At 42.8% G+C, this 27,264-nt stretch overlaps 1 protein-coding gene across 1 annotated transcript in view; it reads right to left on the bottom strand.

Annotated features, from left to right (window-relative positions):
- The window catches only part of atg7 (ATG7 autophagy related 7 homolog), a 203,268-nt gene that overhangs the window by 113,076 nt on the left and 62,928 nt on the right, over positions 1-27,264 (bottom strand). The window contains exon 17 of the mRNA XM_084317014.1: positions 1,248-1,328. Within this exon, the coding sequence (XP_084173140.1) occupies positions 1,248-1,328 (81 nt within the window). The remainder of the gene's footprint in view (positions 1-1,247; positions 1,329-27,264) is intronic.

Genomic DNA, 27,264 nt, shown 5'->3' with positions numbered 1-27,264 from the left:
TATTTCAGCACCAGGCGCTGTCCACCAACTTTATTCATGTTGAGCAAGCGATACATTGCGCCTCCTGTTATTCACTCTCAACATGGATAGAACAAAGTATAAGCATTCTTTAGGCGGTGGTAGTTTCTCTGTTTGGAAATCATAGCTTAAATATATAGCTTAGACTATAGTCGGTCTGATCACCATGGTAACCGTTACAGTACGGCATTACAGTACGGATCACCATGGTAACCATTACAGTGCGGTTTAGTGCTTAAATAATACTATGGTATAATCTAAATCAAACCATCATGCCAATGTTAAAATCATGGAGTTTCATCATAGTTTGGTCACTACCATCATCGGAAATACCTTTTTAAATATCATGATACTTTTATAGAAATACCATACTTTTATAAAAATACCATGATACTTTTATACTTTTATAGAAATACCATGATACTTTTATAGAAATACCATACTTTTATAAAAATACCATGATAATTGTATACTTTTATAGAAATACCATGATACTTTTATAGAAATACCATACTTTTATAAAAATACCATGATAATTGTATACTTTTATAGAAATACCATGATACTTTTATAGAAATACCATACTTTTATAAAAATACCGTGATAATTGTATACTTTTATAGAAATACCATGATACTTTTATAGAAATACCACTTTTATAGAAATACCATGATAATTGTATACTTTTATAGAAATACCATGATACTTTTATAGAAATACCATGATACTTTTATAGAAATAGCATGATACTTTTATGGAAATACCATGATACTTTTATGGAAATACTTGGATTTGGAGTGTATTTCGTGACTGTTGGGAACTAGGCTACACTGGCACACCTACTTCCAGTAAATGACGCTAAGCTAGGCTAACCGTGCGGCTGTTCCCTAAGCCTAATGCATGCACAGAGAAGAAAAGGGTATGCATCTGCTTGTAGATGGCAAATAAGCAAATTTCCCAAAAAGTTGGCGTGTTCCTTTTAAGAGGAAGGCACTTATCAGAGATTGGGGTTTTAATTTATACCAGAGTTAAGTGTTTAAAAATAAGAAGAAGAAGAAGAAGAAGAAGAAGAAGAAGAAGAAGAAGAAGAAGAAGAAGAAGAAGAAGAAGAAGAAGAAGAAGAAGAAGAAGAAGAAGAAGAAGAAGAAGAAGAAGAAGAAGAAGAAGAAGAAGAAGAAGAAGAAGAAGAAGAAGAAGAAGTAAAATATCATCTCCTACTAGTTACTTACGATCTGGGAGCAGGCGGTACACTTGTCGAAGGCCACACTGGCAGGAAGGACGTTATCAAACCTGGACAGGAAGCCTCGGATCTGGAGACAAGAGGGACATCAGCACAGTAAGACCCAGTGGTGGAGGAAGTGCACAGTTCCTTTACTTAAGTAAAAGTAGAAATACTATAAATTAGTACTCTGGTCAAAGTAAAAGTCAAATTCTACTTAAGTAAAAGTAGAGACGTATTTGCTATTAGATGTACTTAAGTATCTAAAGTAAAAGTACACATTCTACATGACATTTGTGTATCCATTGACCTCTATAGGTTATGTTAAAGTGGTATGTGGTCCAGTTATGCTGCTCTGATTAAAGGTTATGTTAAAGTGGTATGTGGTCCAGTTATGCTGCTCTGATTAAAGGTTATGTTAAAGTGGTATGTGGTCCAGTTATGCTGCTCTGATTAAAGGTTATGTTAAAGTGGTATGTGGTCCAGTTATGCTGCTCTGATTAAAGGTTATGTTAAAGTGGTATGTGGTCCAGTTATGCTGCTCTGATTAAAGGTTGTGTTAAAGTGGTATGTGGTCCAGTTATGCTGCTCTCATTAAAGGTTATGTTAAAGTGGTATGTGGTCCAGTTATGTTGCTCTGATTAAAGGTTATGTTAAAGTGGTATGTGGTCCAGTTATGCTGCTCTGATTAAAGGTCATGTTAAAGTGGTATGTGGTCCAGTTATGCTGCTCTGATTAAAGGTCATGCTAAAGTGGTGTGTGGTCCAGTTATGCTGCTCTGATTAAAGGTTATGTTAAAGTGGTGTGTGGTCCAGTTATGCTGCTCTGATTAAAGGTTATGTTAAAGTGGTATGTGGTCCAGTTATGCTGCTCTGATTAAAGGTTATGTTAAAGTGGTATGTGGTCCAGTTATGCTGCTCTGATTAAAGGTTATGTTAAAGTGGTATGTGGTCCAGTTATGCTGCTCTGATTAAAGGTTATGTTAAAGTGGTATGTGGTCCAGTTATGCTGCTCTGATTAAAGGTTATGTTAAAGTGGTATGTGGTCCAGTTATGCTGCTCTGATTAAAGGTTGTGTTAAAGTGGTATGTGGTCCAGTTATGCTGCTCTCATTAAAGGTTATGTTAAAGTGGTATGTGGTCCAGTTATGTTGCTCTGATTAAAGGTTATGTTAAAGTGGTATGTGGTCCAGTTATGCTGCTCTGATTAAAGGTCATGTTAAAGTGGTATGTGGTCCAGTTATGCTGCTCTGATTAAAGGTCATGCTAAAGTGGTGTGTGGTCCAGTTATGCTGCTCTGATTAAAGGTTATGTTAAAGTGGTGTGTGGTCCAGTTATGCTGCTCTGATTAAAGGTTATGTTAAAGTGGTATGTGGTCCAGTTATGCTGCTCTGATTAAAGGTGATGTTAAAGTGGTATGTGGTCCAGTTATGCTGCTCTGATTAAAGGTGATGTTAAAGTGGTATGTGGTCCAGTTATGCTGCTCTGATTAAAGGTTGTGTTAAAGTGGTATGTGGTCCAGTTATGCTGCTCTGATTAAAGGTGATGTTAAAGTGGTATGTGGTCCAGTTATGCTGCTCTGATTAAAGGTGATGTTAAAGTGGTATGTGGTCCAGTTATGCTGCTCTGATTAAAGGTTATGTTAAAGTGGTATGTGGTCCAGTTATGCTGCTCTCATTAAAGGTTATGTTAAAGTGGTATGTGGTCCAGTTATGTTGCTCTGATTAAAGGTTATGTTAAAGTGGTATGTGGTCCAGTTATGCTGCTCTGATTAAAGGTTATGTTAAAGTGGTATGTGGTCCAGTTATGCTGCTCTGATTAAAGGTCATGTTAAAGTGGTGTGTGGTCCAGTTATGCTGCTCTGATTAAAGGTTATGTTAAAGTGGTGTGTGGTCCAGTTATGCTGCTCTGATTAAAGGTTATGTTAAAGTGGTATGTGGTCCAGTTATGCTGCTCTGATTAAAGGTTATGTTGAAGTGGTATGTGGTCCAGTTATGCTGCTCTGATTAAAGGTAATGTTAAAGTGGTATGTGGTCCAGTTCTGCTGCTCTGATTAAAGGTTATGTTAAAGTGGTATGTGGTCCAGTTATGCTGCTCTGATTAAAGGTGATGTTAAAGTGGTATGTGGTCCAGTTATGCTGCTCTGATTAAAGGTTATGTTAAAGTGGTATGTGGTCCAGTTATGCTGCTCTGATTAAAGGTGATGTTAAAGTGGTATGTGGTCCAGTTATGCTGCTCTGATTAAAGGTTATGTTAAAGTGGTGTGTGGTCCAGTTCTGCTGCTCTGATTAAAGGTCATGTTAAAGTGGTATGTGGGCCAGTTATGCTGCTCTGATTAAAGGTCATGTTAAAGTGGTATGTGGTCCAGTTATGCTGCTCTGATTAAAGGTTATGTTAAAGTGGTATGTGGTCCAGTTATGCTGCTCTGATTAAAGGTTATGTTAAAGTGGTATGAGGTCCAGTTATGCTGCTCTGATTAAAGGTTATGTTAAAGTGGTATGTGGTCCAGTTATGCTGCTCTGATTAAAGGTCATGTTAAAGTGGTGTGTGGTCCAGTTATGCTGCTCTGATTAAAGGTTATGTTAAAGTGGTGTGTGGTCCAGTTATGCTGCTCTGATTAAAGGTTATGTTAAAGTGGTATGTGGTCCAGTTATGCTGCTCTGATTAAAGGTTATGTTAAAGTGGTATGTGGTCCAGTTATGCTGCTCTGATTAAAGGTGATGTTAAAGTGGTATGTGGTCCAGTTCTGCTGCTCTGATTAAAGGTGATGTTAAAGTGGTGTGTGGTCCAGTTCTGCTGCTCTGATTAAAGGTGATGTTAAAGTGGTATGTGGTCCAGTTATGCTGCTCTGATTAAAGGTTATGTTAAAGTGGTATGTGGTCCAGTTATGCTGCTCTGATTAAAGGTCATGTTAAAGTGGTATGTGGGCCAGTTATGCTGCTCTGATTAAAGGTCATGTTAAAGTGGTATGTGGTCCAGTTATGCTGCTCTGATTAAAGGTTATGTTAAAGTGGTATGTGGTCCAGTTATGCTGCTCTGATTAAAGGTTATGTTAAAGTGGTATGTGGTCCAGTTATGCTGCTCTGATTACATCCTCTTGAAGTTGACAGGCTTCAAAAGTGAAAGTATATAATCTTCATACATTTTTTATTTTGTATATATTATGTTTTATATGCAAAATCCTTTTCTTCGAAGTAACTAGTAACTGGTGGGTTCAGATAAATGTAGTGGAGTAAAAGTATAAAGTTCCCTCAAATTAAAATACTCACACAAAGTACAAGTAGCTCGAAAATTTACTTAAGTAAAAATACTTGACTGGATACACTGACTGGATCATGTTTTCGCTCTCTCTCTCTTTCTGACACTGACAGTCTGACACTGTTGACCACTAGGAGCTGCCCAGTACGACCACAGACTGACACTGTTGACCACTAGGAGCTGCCCAGTACAACCACAGTCTGACACTGTTGACCACTAGGAGCTGCCCAGTACAACCAGTCTGACACTGTTGACCACTAGGAGCTGCCCAGTACAACCACAGTCTGACACTGTTGACCACTAGGAGCTGCCCAGTACAACCAGTCTGACACTGTTGACCACTAGGAGCTGCCCAGTAAAACCACAGTCCGACACTGTTGACCACTAGGAGCTGCCCAGTACAACCACAGTCTGACACTGTTGACCACTAGGAGCTGCCCAGTACAACCACAGTCTGACACTGTTGACCACTAGGAGCTGCCCAGTACAACCACAGTCTGACACTGTTGACCACTAGGAGCTGCCCAGTACAACCACAGTCTGACACGGTTGACCACTAGGAGCTGCCCAGTACAACCACAGTCTGACACTGTTGACCACTAGGAGCTGCCCAGTACAACCACAGTCTGCCACTGTTGACCACTAGGAGCTGCCCAGTACAACCACAGTCTGACACTGTTGACCACTAGGAGCTGCCCAGTACGACCACAGTCTGACACTGTTGACCACTAGGAGCTGCCCAGTACAACCACAGTCTGATACTGTTGACCACTAGGAGCTGCCCAGTACAACCACAGTCTGACACTGTTGACCACTAGGAGCTGCCCAGTACAACCACAGTCTGACACACTGTTGACCACTAGGAGCTGCCCAGTACAACCACAGACTGACACTGTTGACCACTAGGAGCTGCCCAGTACAACCACAGTCAGACACAGTTGACCACTAGGAGCTGCCCAGTACAACCACAGTCTGACACTGTTGACCACTAGGAGCTGCCCAGTACAACCACAGTCTGACACTGTTGACCACTAGTAGCTGCCCAGTACAACCACAGTCTGACACTGTTGACCACTAGGAGCTGCCCAGTACAACCAGGCTGACACTGTTGACCACTAGGAGCTGCCCAGTACAACCACAGTCTGACACTGTTGACCACTAGGAGCTGCCCAGTACAACCACAGTCTGACACTGTTGACCACTAGGAGCTGCCCAGTACAACCACAGTCTCACACACTGTTGACCACTAGGAGCTGCCCAGTACAACCACAGCCTGACACTGTTGACCACTAGGAGCTGCCCAGTACAACCACAGTCTGACACTGTTGACCACTAGGAGCTGCCCAGTACAACCACAGTCTGAAACTGTTGACCACTAGGAGCTGCCCAGTACAACCACAGTGACACTGTTGACCACTAGGAGCTGCCCAGTACAACCACAGTCTGACACTGTTGACCACTAGGAGCTGCCCAGTACAACCACAGCCTGACACTGTTGACCACTAGGAGCTGCCCAGTACAACCACAGTCTGACACTGTTGACCACTAGGAGCTGCCCAGTACAACCACAGTCTGACACTGTTGACCACTAGGAGCTGCCCAGTACAACCACAGTCTGACACTGTTGACCACTAGGAGCTGCCCAGTACGACCACAGACTGACACTGTTGACCACTAGGAGCTGCCCAGTACAACCACAGTCTGACACTGTTGACCACTAGGAGCTGCCCAGTACAACCAGTCTGACACTGTTGACCACTAGGAGCTGCCCAGTACAACCACAGTCTGACACTGTTGACCACTAGGAGCTGCCCAGTACAACCAGTCTGACACTGTTGACCACTAGGAGCTGCCCAGTAAAACCACAGTCCGACACTGTTGACCACTAGGAGCTGCCCAGTACAACCACAGTCTGACACTGTTGACCACTAGGAGCTGCCCAGTACAACCACAGTCTGACACTGTTGACCACTAGGAGCTGCCCAGTACAACCACAGTCTGACACTGTTGACCACTAGGAGCTGCCCAGTACAACCACAGTCTGACACGGTTGACCACTAGGAGCTGCCCAGTACAACCACAGTGACACTGTTGACCACTAGGAGCTGCCCAGTACAACCACAGTCTGACACTGTTGACCACTAGGAGCTGCCCAGTACAACCACAGTCTGCCACTGTTGACCACTAGGAGCTGCCCAGTACAACCACAGTCTGACACTGTTGACCACTAGGAGCTGCCCAGTACGACCACAGTCTGACACTGTTGACCACTAGGAGCTGCCCAGTACAACCACAGTCTGATACTGTTGACCACTAGGAGCTGCCCAGTACAACCACAGTCTGACACTGTTGACCACTAGGAGCTGCCCAGTACAACCACAGTCTGACACACTGTTGACCACTAGGAGCTGCCCAGTACAACCACAGACTGACACTGTTGACCACTAGGAGCTGCCCAGTACAACCAGTCAGACACAGTTGACCACTAGGAGCTGCCCAGTACAACCACAGTCTGACACTGTTGACCACTAGGAGCTGCCCAGTACAACCACAGTCTGACACTGTTGACCACTAGTAGCTGCCCAGTACAACCACAGTCTGACACTGTTGACCACTAGGAGCTGCCCAGTACAACCAGGCTGACACTGTTGACCACTAGGAGCTGCCCAGTACAACCACAGTCTGACACTGTTGACCACTAGGAGCTGCCCAGTACAACCACAGTCTGACACTGTTGACCACTAGGAGCTGCCCAGTACAACCACAGTCTCACACACTGTTGACCACTAGGAGCTGCCCAGTACAACCACAGCCTGACACTGTTGACCACTAGGAGCTGCCCAGTACAACCACAGTCTGAAACTGTTGACCACTAGGAGCTGCCCAGTACAACCACAGTGACACTGTTGACCACTAGGAGCTGCCCAGTACAACCACAGTCTGACACTGTTGACCACTAGGAGCTGCCCAGTACAACCACAGTCTGATACTGTTGACCACTAGGAGCTGCCCAGTACAACCACAGTCTGACACTGTTGACCACTAGGAGCTGTCCAGTACAACCACAGTCTCACACACTGTTGACCACTAGGAGCTGCCCAGTACAACCACAGTCTGACACTGTTGACCACTAGGAGCTGCCCAGTACAACCACAGTCTGACACTGTTGACCACTAGGAGCTGCCCAGTACAACCACAATCTGACACTGTTGACCAATGAACGGAAACACATAGTTGGGGGTTGAGTGCCTTGCACAAGAGCACATTGGTGGTAGTTGTCGAGGAAGAGCATTCTTGGTTGGTTTCACGTGTTAACCCTTTCACTACCACACTACCAAAGGGTTAACCATTTCACTGCCACATTACAGAAGGTTAACCCTTTCACTACCACACCACAGAAGGTTAACCATTTCACTACCACAATACAGACGGTTAACCTTTCACTACCACACTACAGACGGTTAACCTTCTGTAGTGTGGTAGTGAAAGGTTAACCTTCTGTAGTGTGGTAGTATAATAGTGGGGGTCGCGGCTCTCTGACACCGTTATTTCGGGGGTCGCGGCCTGAAAACTTTGGGAACCCCTGCATTAGATGAGTGTTTCTGACTTGTGATGTCACTCCTATGATCTACATTTACATTTAGTCATTTAGCTGTTGACACTTTTATCCAAAGCGACTTACAAGTTCTGTACGACATGTCAGCAGGAAGGGTACAACTCTTTCAGCTGAGTAACAATGTTTGTCAAAGTGTTGAAACTTGGGTGCTGCAGTGTAGATTAGTAAAAATAGAAAATGGGAGAAAAAGTAGATACAAAATAAAAACTTGAGTGCTTAGTAGTAGAGACATGTTAGTATAGTAGGAAGAGAGCATGATAGTAGAGGACAGTAAGGTTAGTGTTTTGTTTTTCATTTCAGATATCGATTGAAGAAGTGTGTTTTTAGTCGACAGTGAAAGATTGGTGGGGTTTTCGGCTCCTGACTGTGGTGGGAAGTTCGTTCCACCGTTGTGGAGCGAGGAGCGAGAATAGGCGGCTTCTCTTTGATCTCAAGGGCAGGTCCAGTTAATATCTGTGCAGATGAACAACTCCACGGCAAAGTCAGAGGCCAGCATGACTAGAGACCTGAATACATGACGTGATGTCATCGTGTTGTAGAATGCTGAGCTACACAGAGAATAAACAGATGAAAGTCCATGAAGAAGAGAATAAACAGATGAAAGTCCATGAAGAAGAGAATAAACAGATGAAAGTCCATGAAGAAGAGAATAAACAGATGAAAGTCCACGAAGAAGAAAATAAACAGATGAAAGTCCATGAAGAAGAGAATAAACAGATGAAAGTCCATGAAGAAGAGAATAAACAGATGAAAGTCCATGAAGAAGAGAATAAACAGATGAAAGTCCATGAAGAAGATTGAAACTCTCTGGCGTGTGGTTCAGGTACAGAGTTGGTGTTAACCATTTGGTAGTGCGGTAGTGAAAGGGTTAAATACAGTTTGGTCTGTCTGGAACTATGAATAACCATATTTGTCTTAATTTTGATGGTATAATGGTAGTTTTTTTCCCCCAGTGCAAATTACAATGTGAAATGATACATTTTTTGTATGTTTTTAATATAAATGTCAGTTAATAATAAAAAAAAATGTATACTGCTGCACTGACATTTTTTTTGATTCCCCTGGATGGACCCATGACGCTACACCTCCCCCGGTCCCATCTGGGACCACAGGAGCGAGATCGGCTCTCCCTGCAGACATCAGCACAGGGCTTGTTTGCTGGGAAACACGTGACAAGAGTTTGACTCTCAGTTTGCCAAAGTTCAAAAGTGAGACAACAGCTCCCTCTGCTGGTGAGGAGACAAGGGAGGCTGTATTGTAGGACAATCAAAGGTTATTCAACCTTTTCAGCTCGTGACGCCCTAAAACACGACCCACCCGTATGATAATGATGATAATAATAATATTTGTATAGCACCTTTCACAAGAATTGCACACCAAAGTGCTTCACAGCAGTAAAAATAGATATAAAACTAGCATAAAATAATAAAAGTAGTGCAGATAATAGGAAAAAGGGTAGAAATAACATAACTCATCTACAATAATCACAGTGTGGATGTAATGAGTCTAAATGTCAGAATGTATTAAAATGCTATGGTGAAGAGATAAGTGCTTACTTTTGAAAATAAGCTAAAGGTAAGGTGTTCCATAGCTTTATCTAGCCTCCCTAATGTCCATAGGTAGGGTGTTCCATAGCTTTATCTAGTCTCCCTAATGTCCATAGGTAAGGTGTTCCATAGCTTTATCTAGCCTCCCTAATGTCCATAGTTAAGGTGTTCCATAGCTTTATCTAGCCTCCCTAATGTCCATAGTTAAGGAAGGTGTTCCATAGCTTTATCTAGCCTCCCTAATGTCCATAGGCAGGGTGTTCCATAGCTTTATCTAGCCTCCCTAATGTCCATAGGTAGGGTGTTCCATAGCTTTATCTAGTCTCCCTAATGTCCATAGGCAGGGTGTTCCATAGCTTTATCTAGCCTCCCTAATGTCCATAGTTAAGGTGTTCCATAGCTTTATCTAGCCTCCCTAATGTCCATAGGCAGGGTGTTCCATAGCTTTATCTAGCCTCCCTAATGTCCATAGGCAGGGTGTTCCATAGCTTTATCTAGCCTCCCTAATGTCCATAGGTAAGGTGTTCCATAGCTTTATCTAGCCTCCCTAATGTCCATAGGTAAGGTGTTCCATAGCTTTATCTAGCCTCCCTAATGTCCATAGTTAAGGTGTTCCATAGCTTTATATAGCCTCCCTAATGTCCATAGGTAGGGTGTTCCATAGCTTTATCTAGCCTCCCTAATGTCAATAGGTAGGGTACTCCATAGCTTTATCTAGCCTCCCTAATGTCCATAGGTAAGGTGTTCCATAGCTTTATCTAGCCTCCCTAATGTCCATAGGTAAGGTGTTCCTCAGCTCCTTGTCCAATCAACAGTCATCTCCCGCCTCGACTACTGCAATGCACTGCTCGCTGGTCTACCGACCACCGCCACCGAGCCTCTTCACCTCATCCAGAACGCAGCCGCCTGTCTGATCTCCAACCTACCAGAGTCAGCCCATGTCACCCCACTTCTTAGGGACCTGCACTGGCTCTGCATCGCCGCACGAATCCAACAATCAGTGTCCACATCTGCCTGTTAACCCTTTGTTCCCTGATCAATGTCCTGCACACTCCTGCACACATGGCACAGCTCTTTCTCTTTAAAGGCCAAATAAAAACATTTTATCACTCTTGGAAATATTCTATTTCATATCTTTTGACTGCAGTACTTGTTTGACCTGCAGTACAATCCGACTTTCTTACTTCTTGCTATATGTTTATTGTTGCACTGACGTACCAGAAAGAATTCCTTGTGCCGTAAAGGTGCACTGGTTTTCACAAGGGTGAATTACCTGGAGCCTGGAGACTTTCCCGTTTCACGGGGTACATTTCCAGCCCTTTTCCACATCAGTGGCAGTGTGTGAACGGTAGGCTGAGATCTACCCAAACATAACCTGTCACATATGAGAACAGAACGTGTTGAAGAAGACCGGGATGATCTCTGGTAATGAAGAGGAGTCAACATTAGACTGCCTCAGGCTTCCCACAGACATTGCAAAATTAAATGCAAGAACTTTCAAGTATTTTCCTAAGCACTATTTTTCATTTTAAAATGGCAAAGGATACAATTCACTTTTAAATGCTGTTTTTTTTTTTTATAAAAAAAACGGATCCAATATGTATGGCTTAAAAGTCAAACCAATTTCCGACAATTATTTACACTTAAAAAAAAAAGTATTATTTCTTGATTCAGAACAATTTTATCATCGATGAACAAACCTTTCGATGTGAATGGTTGATTTGAATTTCAAGGACTTTTTAAACACCTTGTTATTTTCAAGGAATTCCAGGCCTTGACTTTTTTTTTTTTTTGTAAAAGATCAAGCACTTTAAGCACTTCAAGGACCTTGTGCGAGCCCTGCCGACTCTCTCCGCTACCGGAGTCTCGTGGTACAGCAGCTTCTATCCCCACCAGGCCGTCAGGAGGATGCTCAACGACTCTGTGCAACATCAACCCTTCCATCTACACTCATTGCACACACATCCACATGCACACCTTAACATTCCCTTTTTAGACACTTTAAACATTACGCCATAATGTATCTATGTATTACAAAAAGATTTGCACTACATCCATACCTCATTTGAGCATTTTGTATAAAAAGAAAAGTCGTACCTCATTTTGTACAGTATTGTATATTTTGTATAGTGTTTGGACTTTATTCTTTTAACTTTTTTACTGTATGAAGCACAATCTCAGGAGACTCGTACAGAACCAGGCATTTCACTGTGACAAATAAAACAAAACTTGAAACTTGGTTAAATGGGGTTTTTCTTCACAGTTGCAGATAACGATTAGGCTACACTAATATTATAGTATTAAAAGAAACTGATGAGTTATATTCATTAAAGAAAGTTGATTTAATTGATTTAGTTGGCTGGGGCTTCTCCCTGGGCTGGGTCTGGGGCTGAAAAGTTGATTTAATAAAAGAAAATACTAATTTAATCAGATTAATCACTTCATTCAAATTGAGGATTTAGTTTGAGGGTATAAAAAAATAATTTATAAAAAACTAAGTTTGAATTTTTTTTTAATTAAAAAACGAAGGTTCGAACGTCTGTTAGAAAAACCCTGACGAAGTTTGAATCCCCAAAACAGGCTTTGGAGAAACAGCCTTTCTGTCCTGTTGGAACACGTTCTCTGTGTGTCGTCCTGTTAGAACATGTCCTCTGTGTGTCGTCCTGTTAGAACACGTTCTCTGTGTGTCGTCCTGTTGGAACATGTTCTCTGTGTGTCGTCCTGTTAGAACACGTTCTCTGTGTGTCGTCCTGTTAGAACACGTTCTCTGTGTGTCGTCCTGTTAGAACATGTCCTCTGTGTGTCGTCCTGTTAGAACATGTTCTCTGTGTGTCGTCCTGTTAGAACATGTTCTCTGTGTGTCGTCCTGTTAGAACATGTTCTCTGTGTGTCGTCCTGTTAGAACACGTTCTCTGTGTGTCGTCCTGTTAGAACACGTTCTCTGTGTGTCGTCCTGTTAGAACATGTCCTCTGTGTGTCGTCCTGTTAGAACACGTTCTCTGTGTGTCGTCCTGTTAGAACACGTTCTCTGTGTGTCGTCCTGTTAGAACATGTTCTCTGTGTGTCGTCCTGTTAGAACACGTTCTCTGTGTGTCGTCCTGTTAGAACATGTTCTCTGTGTGTCGTCCTGTTAGAACACGTTCTCTGTGTGTCGTCCTGTTAGAACACGTCCTCTGTCCTGTGTGTGTCATGTGTGTCCTGTGAGACACAGTTAGGCTGTTATACCATCCATCCATCACAGAGAGAGAGACAGTTAGGCTGTTATACCATCCATCCATCACAGAGAGAGAGACAGTTAGCTGTTATACCATCCATCCATCACAGAGAGAGAGACAGTTAGCTGTTATACCATCCATCCATCACAGAGAGAGAGACAGTTAGGCTGTTATACCATCCATCCATCACAGAGAGACAGTTAGCTGTTATACCATCCATCCATCACAGAGAGAGAGACAGTTAGCTGTTATACCATCCATCCATCACAGAGAGAGAGACAGTTAGCTGTTATACCATCCATCCATCACAGAGAGACAGTTAGCTGTTATACCATCCATCCATCACAGAGAGAGAGACAGTTAGCTGTTATACCATCCATCCATCACAGAGAGAGAGACAGTTAGCTGTTATACCATCCATCCATCACAGAGAGACAGTTAGCTGTTATACCATCCATCCATCACAGAGAGAGAGACAGTTAGCTGTTATACCATCCATCCATCACAGAGAGAGAGACAGTTAGCTGTTATACCATCCATCCATCACAGAGAGAGAGACAGTTAGCTGTTATACCATCCATCCATCACAGAGCGAGAGACAGTTAGGCTGTTATACCATCCATCCATCACAGAGAGACAGACAGTTAGCTGTTATACCATCCATCCATCACAGAGAGAGAGACAGTTAGCTGTTATACCATCCATCCATCACAGAGAGACAGTTAGCTGTTATACCATCCATCCATCACAGAGAGAGAGACAGTTAGCTGTTATACCATCCATCCATCATAGAGAGAGAGACAGTTAGCTGTTATACCATCCATCCATCACAGAGAGAGAGACAGTTAGCCGTTATACCATCCATCCATCACAGAGAGAGAGACAGTTAGCTGTTATACCATCCATCCATCACAGAGACAGTTAGCTGTTATACCATCCATCCATCACAGAGAGACAGTTAGCTGTTATACCATCCATCCATCACAGAGAGAGAGACAGTTAGCTGTTATACCATCCATCCATCACAGAGAGAGAGACAGTTAGCTGTTATACCATCCATCCATCACAGAGAGAGAGACAGTTAGCTGTTATACCATCCATCCATCACAGAGAGAGAGACAGTTAGCTGTTATACCATCCATCCATCACAGAGAGACAGTTAGCTGTTATACCATCCATCCATCACAGAGAGACAGTTAGCTGTTATACCATCCATCCATCACAGAGATAGAGAGACAGTTAGCTGTTATACCAGCCATCCATCACAGAGAGAGAGACAGTTAGCTGTTATACCATCCATCCATCACAGAGAGAGAGACAGTTAGCTGTTATACCATCCATCCATCACAGAGAGAGAGACAGTTAGCTGTTATACCATCCATCCATCACAGAGAGAGAGACAGTTAGCTGTTATACCATCCATCCATCACAGAGAGAGAGACAGTTAGCTGTTATACCATCCATCCATCACAGAGAGAGAGACAGTTAGCTGTTATACCATCCATCCATCACAGAGAGAGAGAGACAGTTAGCTGTTATACCATCCATCCATCACAGAGAGAGAGACAGTTAGCTGTTATACCATCCATCCATCACAGAGAGACAGTTAGCTGTTATACCATCCATCCATCACAGAGAGACAGTTAGCTGTTATACCATCCATCCATCACAGAGAGAGAGACAGTTAGCTGTTATACCATCCATCCATCACAGAGAGAGAGACAGTTAGCTGTTATACCATCCATCCATCACAGAGAGAGAGACAGTTAGCTGTTATACCATCCATCCATCACAGAGAGAGAGACAGTTAGCTGTTATACCATCCATCCATCACAGAGAGAGAGACAGTTAGCTGTTATACCATCCATCCATCACAGAGAGACAGTTAGCTGTTATACCATCCATCCATCACAGAGAGAGAGACAGTTAGCTGTTATACCATCCATCCATCACAGAGAGACAGTTAGGCTGTTATACCATCCACCCATCACAGAGAGAGAGACAGTTAGCTGTTATACCATCCATCCATCACAGAGAAGCACGTTGCTCTGCATGTTAATTAGCTCCCTCTGTACAGTAGCTCTAGTGCTGGGAGCATGTGTGCCAGGGCTGATCCAGGATCTCTCTCTCTCCCTCTCTCCCTCTCTCCATCTCTCTCTCTCTCTCTCTCCCTCTCTCCCTCTCTCCCTCTCTCCCTCTCTCCCTCTCTCCATCTCTCTCTCTCTCTCTCTCTCTCCATCTCTCTCTCTCTCTCTCTCTCTCTCTCTCTCTCTCTCTCTCTCTCTCTCTCTCTCTCTCCTCTCTCTCTCTCTCCCTCTCTCTCTCCCTCTCTCTCTCCCTCTCTCTCTCCCTCTCTCTCTCCCTCTCTCTCTCCCTCTCTCTCTCCCTCTCTCGCTCTCTCTCTCTCTCTCTCTCTCTCTCTCTCCTTTCTCCCCTTTCTTCTTTTTATATGTCTTCCTCTGAACTGTTAATCTTAATTAAAATCCCACACAAGAAGATGGGAGGAGGAGGAGGAGTAGGAGGAGAGGCTTGAAAAGAGAGTGAATGGTAGAGAGAAGAGGGCTGGAGGAAGGAGGGGGGCTGGAGGGAGAGAGGCAGGGGTGGAGGAAGAGACAGAGAGAGAGAAAGGGGGCATTGGAGGGAGAGTGTGAATGGTAAAGAGAGGGAGAGAGAGTGATAATGTGTTGTGATAGAGACAGAGTGTGAGAGAGGGATATAGTGAGAGACAGAGATAATGAGAAAGATAAAGAGTGAAAGAGAGAGAGAGAGGGTGAGAGATTGTGAGTGAGAAAGAATGATAAAGATAAAGAATGAGATGGAGAGGGATCGTGTGTGAGAGAGAAAGGAAGTGAGAAAGAGAGAGGGAGATATAATGGGTGAGTAAGATATAGTGAGAGAGTGAGAGATGGGGGTGCGATAGCGTGAATGAGAGATAGAGTGAGATTATGGTAGAGAGTGAAATAAAGTGTGAGAGAGAGTGAGACACAGAGAAAGAGTGAGAGGGAGAGAGGGAGATACATGGAAAGAGATAGATAGATAGAAAGACAGCTGCAGGGAGAGTGTGATACATGAGGGATGGGTGGAGAGGTTGGGGAGAGACGGAGGTGTGGAGGGAGAGTGAGGAAGGGACAGGGAGATAGGATGAGAGATAGAGAGAGAGAGGAATGGACAGAGAGAGAGGGGGGGCGAGGGGGGAAGAGAGAGAGGAAGAGAGAGAGAGAGGAAAAGATAGGGAGAGAGAGAGGAATGGACAGGGAAAGAGAGAGGAAGGGACAGAGAGAGAGAGATGAAGGACAATCACATGATGAAATGAAAGCAAGGAGAAAAAGACAGTGAGTGAGTGAGTGAGTGAGTGAGTGAGTGAGTGAGTGAGTGAGTGAGTGAGTGAGTGAGTGAGTGGATGGACGGATGGATGAAGGGATAGATGGATGGATGGATGGATGAATGAACTAGAAAGACGCACTCAATATAGCACAAACCTCCACCAGGGGGCAGCATAGACCAATGAGAGCAGATATCCTGCATGATGCAGGGCTGGAGTAAACAGGAAGCCACAGATGTTATTTCATTGGGGAAAAGCCCCGACGGTAGGTCTTAACCACCAGGTGGCGCTCAGGTTCCAAGTACAAAGAGCCGGGGTAACCAGAGAGTGAGTGACAGACAAAGAGGCATGAGCAGAGAAGTGTTCTTACTGTCTAGTCAGTGTTAGCATGCTAATGATAATAGCTATACATGGAGAGAGGTCATTGTGTTCATATGGGTGGTTGTTAGCGTTAGAGTTCCCTTCTCTTTCCATTTTTAGTTTAGTTTAGTTTATTTAGGATCCCCATTAGGGACAACAACTACTCTTTCTGGGGTCCTCTCAAAATAACATAACACATTCAAACATAAAATCATTGTACAATCAGAATAAAACAATACGTCCATGCACATTGTACAAGCAACAACACCAAAACAAAGAATAATAATGACAGTATTGTAGTCATTTGTCTGTCTACATGAATGAAGCGCCACAGAAGTCAGAACTCTCACCTACCACCACACAAATGCCCTAATTTGAGTAAAAAAAAAAAAAAGTAAAAGAGTATATCATAAAATGATTTCTTTTTGTAACATCGCTGTTCTCAATTTCTTTTTGAAACGTGTCTTACTGATAATATGTGTTAGATGTAATGGCAGTTTGTTCCAGTTTGACATAGCTCTATACATTACAGTTTTCTTTAATTAATTAGTTTTGGGTAGTGGAAGCGTGAATCTTTCCATAGCTGCATGTCTGGTATTATAAACATGTTGATCTTTAGTATGTATCACCTGTGTATATAAACATATAGGCACTCTCAAGTAGGGATCAGTTAGAATATTCGAATTTTCTAATATTCTAAAACAGTCTCCACATTCAAATTTCATGTCAGAGTCGAATTATTTTTATATATAATTCTTTTAAGTGAAACAAACCATTCTTATTTCATTCATTTTTATATTTAGAGGCAGCCTAATTTTCATAGCCTAATTGATCTAAAAGATGCACATGCTACTGTTGTTTATTAAAACCGGTTATTATGCTGTTATTATAGGCTACAATGGTGAATGGTGTCATGGTGAAATTTACGTCAAATCGCTCTTACCTGTGGCCGGTTGGATTCCAAAAAGAATTTCCCAGTTATTTGATCGCCATCTGGTAGATCGATATGTCCATTGGCTGATGCTATATTCCTTTAATTACTGCATACTGAATTCGGCGTCGCAAAAGGTATTCCAGGCGATCTGGTAAAGCCATAGCTTTAGGCTAACAGAAAAGCTAACCCGGAGCGGAAAAAAAGTGACACCCCGTCTGCAACAGGGGAAGCTGCATTATCGAGACAGCGCCAATACCAGGATCTGGCCGGTACTGCACTTTGAATGTACTTAAGTATCTAAAGTAAAAGTATGCATTCTACATGATGTTTGTGTATCCAAGACAGGTCCTGAGAGCGGCTGAGAGGAAGTATAGAAAGTCACACCTCACTGCTGACATCGACACATATCACAACCTCTTGTTAACATTCTCCAAAACCATTACTAATGCCAAAGCTTCTTTATCATGTCTCATGGCTTCTCATATCATTGTTATGCCGATGATACTCAACTCTTCCTCTCCTTCCCTCCCTCAGATATCCACGTCTCTGAGCGGATCTCGGCCTGTCTGTCCGACATCTCCGCCTGGATGACGACCAACCACCTCAAACTGAACCTAAGCTAAATAGAATTGCTCCACCTGCCGGCCAAATCCTCCCCCCTGACCGACCTTTCCATCACAGTCGAGAATGCAGCTGTGACCGCGTCCCCGACCGCCAAGAACCTTGGTGTCGTCCTCGACGACCAGTTGAACTTCTCTGCTCACATCGCAGCGACAACCAGAACCTGCAGATTCCTCCTGAGCAACGTCAGAAGGATCCGCCCCTTCCTGACAAAAGAAGCCACCCAACTCCTCGTCCAATCAACAGTCATCTCCCGCCTCGACTACTGCAACGCACTGCTCGCTGGCCTCCCGGCCACTGCCACCAAGCCTCTTCAACTCATTCAAAACAGAGCGGCCCGCCTGATCTCAAACCTACCGAACCTACAGTTATGCTGCTCTGATTATGTCCTCTTGATTGAAGTTGGTAGGCTTCAAATGTGAACGTATATAATCTTCAAAAAATGTTGCCATGTTTTCCATGCAAAATATTTTCCTTCAAAGTAACTAGTAAGACCTAAAAAAATATTTGGTTCCGGTTGCCGACAGACCCTGCCGATTTAGGTGCGACCCAATTTATTTTATGAGTTTAAATACATTTTTTTTATTTTATTTTTCAATAAAGTTTCATAAAAATCTTAGTCAAACATTTAGTATTATGGATATTAAACATGCTGGCAGAGTACATGCATCCATGTTGTCGTGAACATTTTAATTAAATAAAGAAATTCCCTATCCATAGTCGCCGTGGGAAAAAATTTAATAAAAAATTAAATAAATTCCCTACCTACCCATGGCCTTAACTGACAACCAACAGGAACCAAACAATTTTTTTTTTTTTATGCCTAACTGATGTGTAGTGGAGTAAAAAGTACAATATTTCCTTTGAAATGTAGTGGAGTAAAAGTATAAAGTTCCCTAAAATTAAAATGCTCACATAAAGTACAAGTAGCTCAGAATTGTACAGTACTTGAGTAAAAATACTTAGTTACTTTTCACCACTGGTTATACTTTATTAACGAACTACTTGTGCAGTGGGCCACGGCCAGGATCCTGAGGACTGACCAGCACCTCGGACACGTTTCAAGTTCTGTTTCACTCGTCTCGTATTCCTATGCTTTTTTTTTGTTCTTAGCTCTATTTTATTTGAATTTTAAAATGTTCTTACGTACTTTAGATACTATTGCTACCATGTATGTATATGTGTTTCATTACATGTATTATAAATGCATACCAATTATTCGCCTGTTCTATTCTCCATCCATCGGTCATCCCTAGCAACGTTATATTATCACCGACATCAAATCGTTTTTTTCCCTATTGCTAGGTTTTCGTGAGTCGTTCCTCGTCTTCATCGGGGAAAGTCTGGGAGTGTCGCATGTGTGGACTTTATGGTGCTTTTTGTTCTGGATCTATTGTGATGTTTCTTCTTGACTTTGTAAAGCCCATGGGGGCACTTCCGTGTGATCTCGGGATCTACAAATACAGGGACGTGCACAGGACTTTAGAGGGGCAGGTGCTCAAAGGCTAAAAAGGGCACTATACCTGTGTGTGTTTTAACCGAGCGTGTGAAGCGCACAAGCCCGATTTTTAAGGGCCCTTTTCGGGCGGGGGGCCCCCTTTTTATGGTTTTTGGGGGGTTTTGGTGATAAAATATTGAATATTGAACTATAATAATCAGTGCAGGAGCTCACTTATCCTTGAAAGACACTTTTATCACCGATAAGGGGGGAGGGAATAAGTGCTTACCCTACAGACCCCAAGAAGTGCTATATTCTGTATTGTTTAATATAAATGCATTTTTTATTCCAATCCCGATTTGTATTTGAGATTCCCAAATCCCATCGGACTTGACTTCTTCGTGTCCTTCAATGAGTGTAATACCAGCATTCAACTGTATGCGCCACAGCGGTTTCTATCATCATCATCACCACCACGCTATGCATAAAATATATAGGTCCGCGGAGAGGCACGCTGAGGAGGCCGTGCAAACTGCAATGGAATATGGGGCATCTCTCTCTCTTTACCTAATATTTTGATTCTATCCTGAAATATTTCAGTTGGAAGGGCAGTCTATAGGCGTAACGTTTTTTTTTTTAAGGGAACCTTTTTATGAGCCTCAAAAGGGCAGGTGCTCAAGCACCCCTTGGGCTCTATGTGTGCACGTGCCTGCACAAATACATTTAATTTGATTTTGATTTGTCACATATAAAGTACAGTACATGTACATTACAGTGAAATGCTTGGTTCTGTATAAACCCCCTGAGATTGTGCGTCATACAGTAAAAGAAAGTTTAAAAGAAAAAAGTCCAAACATTATACAAAATATACAGCATACAAAGTAAAGTACAACCTAAACTACAAAGTACTAAATGCTAAATGCTAAAAATAGGTATGGATGTAGTGCACATCTTTTTGTAATAAATAGATTTAAAAAATGTTTTTGTTGTAGTGGGTTCTATAGACATAATTCACCATTGTAATGTTTTGATGTGTTGATGGGGCACTGTCACTTTAACACTTTCCCCGCCAATCACGTTGTACGACGTGTTTCAAGTTCATGCGAATTCTGCCAATCCACGACGTACGACGTTATTGAGATCATATTTCATATTTTCGCCATGGTATTCATATTTCCCTCACGCAGCCCTGATGCTGTGTGAGCCGGCACAACTCTGCAACGCTTCAATACTGCCCCCTGGTGGATGATCGGCGAGTTGCCAAACTGGAAATGGCCGGTTGGATATCGGTGCGTCTCCTAAATCCGTCCGGCCACTCGCATATCGTCGCGGGACTCTAGCCACACACTGTGGATATGGATCGCTGCCATAAATCAATAATCAATTTTTTATATAGCGTGGATCGGTAACAAACGGCATTTGCTAATCTATATATGCATTTATGCCTATATCTCACGTTCTAGGAATTACTGCAGAAAACGATAAAAACATATTTATATTCTAGACGGTATTTTCGTATGAATGTGTGAATGAAAAAGTAAAACGTTCCTACATCCTGAACGATAGATAATCGATGTTGAATGGGCCATAGTAATGTCAATTTAGCAATACAATTTAAAAAGTTATAGCCCTGCAAAGAAGGTGAACATCTCCATAGACTTACAGTACTGGCAGAGAATGGTATAAGATGCTGAAAGTGCAGGGAATGTGTTAAGGAGGTTGGTTTTGGGGTTGGGCTGAGAGAAGACCCCCTGTGTGGGATTTCATTCATAAATGTTTGGTTACTACGAGCTGTCAGAGGCTAGCAAGTAGCACGGCATAGTTCTGACAGCTGTCACTTGTGCTATAAATGAAATAAATGACACACGGCTTTGTGTTGTCGCAAGATAGAAATTGTGCGTTTCTCCTTTCCGACGATTTCTACAGTATAGTGTTAAATGTGTTTTAATGTGTCTAAAGCAGGGGTCTCAAACTCGCGGCCCGCGGGACAATTGCAGCCCGCTGGATGATATTTTGCGGCTCCCTACTTGACATCAAAGTAAAAAAATTAAAAACGTTTTTTTTTTTTTTTTTTTTACTGTTGTGGGACTTGTACAGCACTTTGTTCAACTTTGTCATTGCTGTAAAGTTTAAACCTTTTTAAATCTTAGACAAACAAAACACTTTGCTTTCATGAAATATTGTAAGCCGTCATTTGAGGCTTTATAAAAGCAGCACAATGAACACAAATCTGTCAGTGCCGAGTCCGACCTCATCTTAAATAACAAACAGCATAGCTTGTTGTAGTTAACAAAGAGAGGCAGAGTTGATTTTGCAAAAAAAAAAAAAAGATAAATCATATATATAATATTTGATGCGGCCCAGCCTCACCCAGACTCTACCTCCAGCGGCCCCCAGGTAAATTGAGTTTGAGACCCCTGGTCTAAAGTGAATGTTAAAGGTGCCCGTTTGTTTAAAGTGAGTGTGAACATGTGGGTGTGCGCGCAATGAATGTAGATGGGTGGGTTAGTGATTCATAGTCATTAACAATGACAGGAGTATGCACTGTACATAGTACAATATGTACACAGCATGCATGTCTTGTATGGTGGGGGAGGAAACCAGCGTAAGTAAGTAAGTAAAACTTAATTTCTATAGCACCTTCCCAGCACGAATGCACATGAATCACATGTTTAAAAACAAAAAAGAACAGGGTGATTCATGAAAACATTACGAGAACATACAACATAAAGACAGGCAAGGACTAAATCAGGAAAACTAAATCAACAATTCAACTGGCTGTGTGTATATGTATGTATGTATATATATGTAGGTATGTAGTTGTATATATGTACGTATTTAAAATGGCTAGAAGAACTATACAGTTTTGGCAAATAATAACAAGAAATTAATCTTTTTAAGTTAATTTGATTCATTATAAGTCTGACCATAAAGAGAGCAGGTAGTTATAAATTAGTAAAGTATGGGCGGCTGGGTGGCGCAGCGGACTAAGCGCTCGTCACCAACGCGAGAGACACTGGTATCAAATCCGACTGTCAGCGTTGCCTCCGGCTTGGCCGGCCGTCATACTGGCTCAATTGGCAGAGTCAGCGGGAGGGAAGCCGGTGGGGTGGTAATCTGGTCGTTGTAAACAGCTACCCCTACAGGTCGGTCAGGGCGCCTGCACAGCAAGGAAGGGATATGTTGAGGGTAGTGTGAGCCTCCCACACGTTACACCTCACCAATGAGTCCGCGCTGGCTGGTGAAAAGAAGTGGCTGGGGGAGCTCCCGTAGCTCACCGCATATCTCGCCGCTATTTCTGCGTCGGGGAAAACCGTGCTCGTCACGGATCTGGGGGACACGAGTTCGATTCCCGGACCCGCCGTCATTTCTCAGAATGTCTTCCCCTGCTCTACATCCCATTTCAACCTGTTTCTGTCGGTCATGCTTGACCAGAAAAGCGATAAACGCTAAAAAATAAAGTTTAAAAAAAAAAAAAAAGTGGCTGGCTGACTCCGCATGTATCGGAGGGGACATGCGATAGTATCCATCAACCCTCCCTAGACCGACCAGTGGGGGGCACATGCGAGCAGCGAGCAACGATCAGGAAGGGGAGGGGGGAATTGGCACGACTAAATTAGTAAAGTATATAAAGTACGATTTGAGTAAAAAGGGGTAGAATTAATTAAGTGTATACTTCTTCCCACGCCTTTTCAAATTATGTAATGACAAAATTGAGTTAGTCTATTGTTTTTTTTATTATGTAAATGTTATGTTATTATGTTTTATTTATTATGTGCTCCGGCACAGCCTACCTCCTCAAAGCCCCCAGGACTAAGCTGCACACCATGGGCGATCGAGCCTTCTGCTCCGCCGCACCCAGACTGTGGAATGCTCTCCCCATCCACCTGAGAGCACCACAGTCCGTCGAGGCTTTTAAAAGGGGCCTAAAAACATTTCTTTTTAACAAGGCTTTTGCCTGAATTTCTCTTTTACTTTTCTTTTTACTTCTATTCATTTTATTATTATTTTATTTTATTTTACTTTTATGTTCTTCCATTTCATTGGTTGTTTTATTCATTTGAATTGTTTTTATTCATTTGAATTGTTTTATTCATTTAACTTTTTGTCTATATCTCCTGTAGCACCCTGAGATTCTCGCGAATATAAAGTGCGGTACAAATTGAATCTATTATTATTATTATTATTATTTATATATTTGAATGGCTTAAGGCGATATCTGTACATGTTGTTTGTTTATTGTTGTTGTTGCATATTTGAAATAACCTTCAATCAATCAAAAAAGTGTGTACATGGCCAAACGCCAACCTGAACAAGTGGGTTTTCAGCTGCAGGGGGGGGGGGGGGACACGTAAGTCCTGGGGGAGCTCGTTCCAGAGCACCCAGAGGGAACACAACCAGAGCACCCAGAGGGAACACAACCAAACACAGGGACAACTTGAAGCCCCCGCCTGAAGAGTAAGTCTGAACAGAAGATCATTCACAAGGCTCTGTTCTCTCAGTGATACCTGCGATGCGGTGCATGCAATGACCACCAGGTGGCACTGTGTCTACACAGTAAAACCATCCAGTAGCAGTTTAATGTGCCGGTTTATATATTTGGAATAGTTTCATAAGAGGGGCAGACAGGCCTTGTTACGCATACACACATGGTGTACTCACACAGACATCATCTCATTGTTACACATACTGTACATACACACACACACACACCTTGTTGTTACACACACACGTCATCTCATTGTTACACACACACACCTCATCCTCCCCACATAATGACACAGGGATTAAAGCAAAAAAAAATCTCCTGACTGAACTTTTTTTCTGGCAAAGTCATATTCTTATTTTAACCTCCACTGTTTTTTTTTTTTAATAGCGTTAGCGTTTTAAGGGAGTCTACTGTCCCGACTGTGACTATAGACCCTACTGTTGTGGTTGTTGTGCCAGGCAGGGAGGCTGTGTGCTGGAGAGCGTGAATGCAAGTCTTGTGGCTAGCTTCTGATTGATGGCGAGCTAGAACCCTTTTCCCATTACTTTGAACGATGAACTAAAAGGCTTGTTATCATACAAACAAGGGACTAAACACGTTTCGCAATTATGCCACAACAACAATGGACAGTCTCCTCCCCACCATTTGTATATATTTTTTACCACCCACCCCCTCCTAATGTACAGTCTCCTCCTCATCATACGTATATATTTACTGTTAGGATCTCTGGGTAACAGCACTGTATATTTGCATATCATGTGACAAATGTAACAGTACTATATACCTGTAAGTCATGTATGTCCCTATGTCATAAATGTCATGTCATGTATGTTGTGTATGTCATAAATGTCACTATGAATTGAAAATGGGGGACCCTGATGTAAACAAGACAAACGCCTTTCTCTGGTCTGCATCCCCTTAACAATTGTGTGTATTTCTACTGGATTTACCAGATCCAGAGTGAATGAATGAATGAAAACTTTATTTAATACACAAGACCCTCTTCTTGGGACCAAGTAAGGTTTCGTCGATAATCCAATGTACAGTTACTTACAACCCCCCCCCCCCCATCACACCCACCCAACCACCTCCAATGTACAGTCCCCCCACCTACCCAACCTCCACCAGTGTACAATTTCTACGTCAAATGTATATACTCTCTTTTTTTAGACTATTTTTGTATCACAAACAATACTGTATTTGTAAATCTGGTATGTCATAAATGTATAGATGTAGCAGTACTGTATCTGTATGTCAGATATATGTTATGATGAATTGAAAATGGGGGACCCTGATGTAAACAAGACAAAAGTCTTTCTCTGGTCTGCATCCCCTTAACAATTGTATGTATTGAGCTGTACTGTATTGTACCCATTCTGCAATCTGTTAATAACAATCAATCAATATTTAACAGATTGCAGAATGGGTACAATACAGTACAGCTCAATACACACAATTGTTAAGGGGATGCAGACCAGAGAAACACGTTCGTCTTGTTTACATCAGGGTCCCCCATTTTAAATTCATAGTGACATACATGACATACTACAGATAGTACTATTACATTTGTGACATATACGATATGCAAATATACAGTACTGTTACCCAGAGATCCTAACAGAGATTATACATATGATGGGGAAGAGACTGTACATTAGGAGGGGGTACTGTGAAGTAACACGACAATGACAAATGTGTTGTTTCTGTTTTTCTTTTTGAAATAGTTGCGGCACACGGAACAGACAGCCCCCAGTAGCCTAGGTTTCCGTTAGAAAAAAACAAATAATAACGCAAATAACGTTCTGATTAACAAAGGCATTCGTTTTGTGGCATTAACGTTAACTAGATGTATTAACATTCATATGTACATTTATCATACACGGAAAGCGAACGGCGCAAGCACACACACACGCAACAACAACACACGTTGTCGCGTAAATAACGTTCTGATTAACAAAAGGCATTCGTTTTGTGGCATTCACCTTGCCTAGATTTATCAATAGCAATAGTAATATATATGTTTCTTTAGACTAGAATAAGTAAAATGAACTTACTATCTCGGAAAAGTTGCAGCATGTCAGTGTTTACTCTGGGTCTCGAGTAGAGCTAAACAGAAACTGAAAGGCAAACGGTCGCTTCCCATTGGTGCTGAGCACAGCGGAGGCGGGTGAAAGCGCTGTAAACGATTGCTCGCAAATGACTGCTTGACGCCTCTGATTGGCTCAGGTTAAAATCCGTCACGACTCGGAATCAAATGACGGAATCTCCTAATCAAATTGACGGATATCCGTCTCAAGACGGAACGCTTTAATGCCTGCATAATGATCCCCCCATCTCTCTCCTCCCCCTATTCATACCCTCTCATCTCTCTCCTCTTTCTCTCCCCCCTCCTCTCCTCTCCTCCCCTCTCATAACCATCACATCACCATCACAGCACTGCGTTCAGTCAGATGTACTTCCTTGTTGACCACGGTCCCGAGGGCGGGCTATAGACCACCGCAACACTTCCGGGATTCTGAAATCGGGGAGGAGATTGCGGGGGGAGGAAATGAATGAATGTGGATGAGAGCCGTGATGTAAGTGGTTGCAGATACGGCTGTGGGGGTGCTGGAGACATGATCCAATAGACTTGTATGCGCCCGAGTCTCCTGAACACGGCGTGACCCATTCCTAATAGATCAGAACTAAATCGGCAGAGAAAAAGCCCATTTTTAAGCACCTATTCCCCATGCACATGCGCAGATTGCCCACGGATTGTGACGCCACGCACACCCGCCCTGGACTGTTCGATCAGAGGGGGGAGCTTCGGTGGTAGTGTGAGCGGCTACAGACCACTGCACTTAAATATAAACATTAGTCTACCTGGAGACTCAATTAGGTAATTGTAGATGTCGCCATAAGACGCGTCTGGCCATTGAGTGGGATCATTGTTTCATTATCCTGTTCGGCTGAAAGGACACTGGCCACCGAAGCTCACCCCTCTGATGGAACAGTCCAGGGCGGGTGTGCGTGGCGTCACAATCCGTGGGCAATCTGCGCATGTGCGTGGGGAATAGGTGCTTAAAAATGGGCCTTTTCTCTGCCGATTTAGTTCCGATCGATTAGGAATGGGTCGCGCCGTGTTCAGGAGATTCAGGTGCATACAAGTCTATTGCATCATGTCTCCAGCACCCCCACAGCCGTAGCTGCAACCACTTACATCACGGCTCTCATCCACATTCATTAATTT

The sequence above is a fragment of the Notolepis coatsorum genome, assembly GCF_963971535.1.
Source record: "Notolepis coatsorum genome assembly, chromosome: 6".
Lineage (NCBI taxonomy): Eukaryota > Metazoa > Chordata > Actinopteri > Aulopiformes > Paralepididae > Notolepis > Notolepis coatsorum.
Note: the sequence above shows the minus strand (reverse complement) of the source record. Positions and strands in the feature narration are given on the sequence as shown.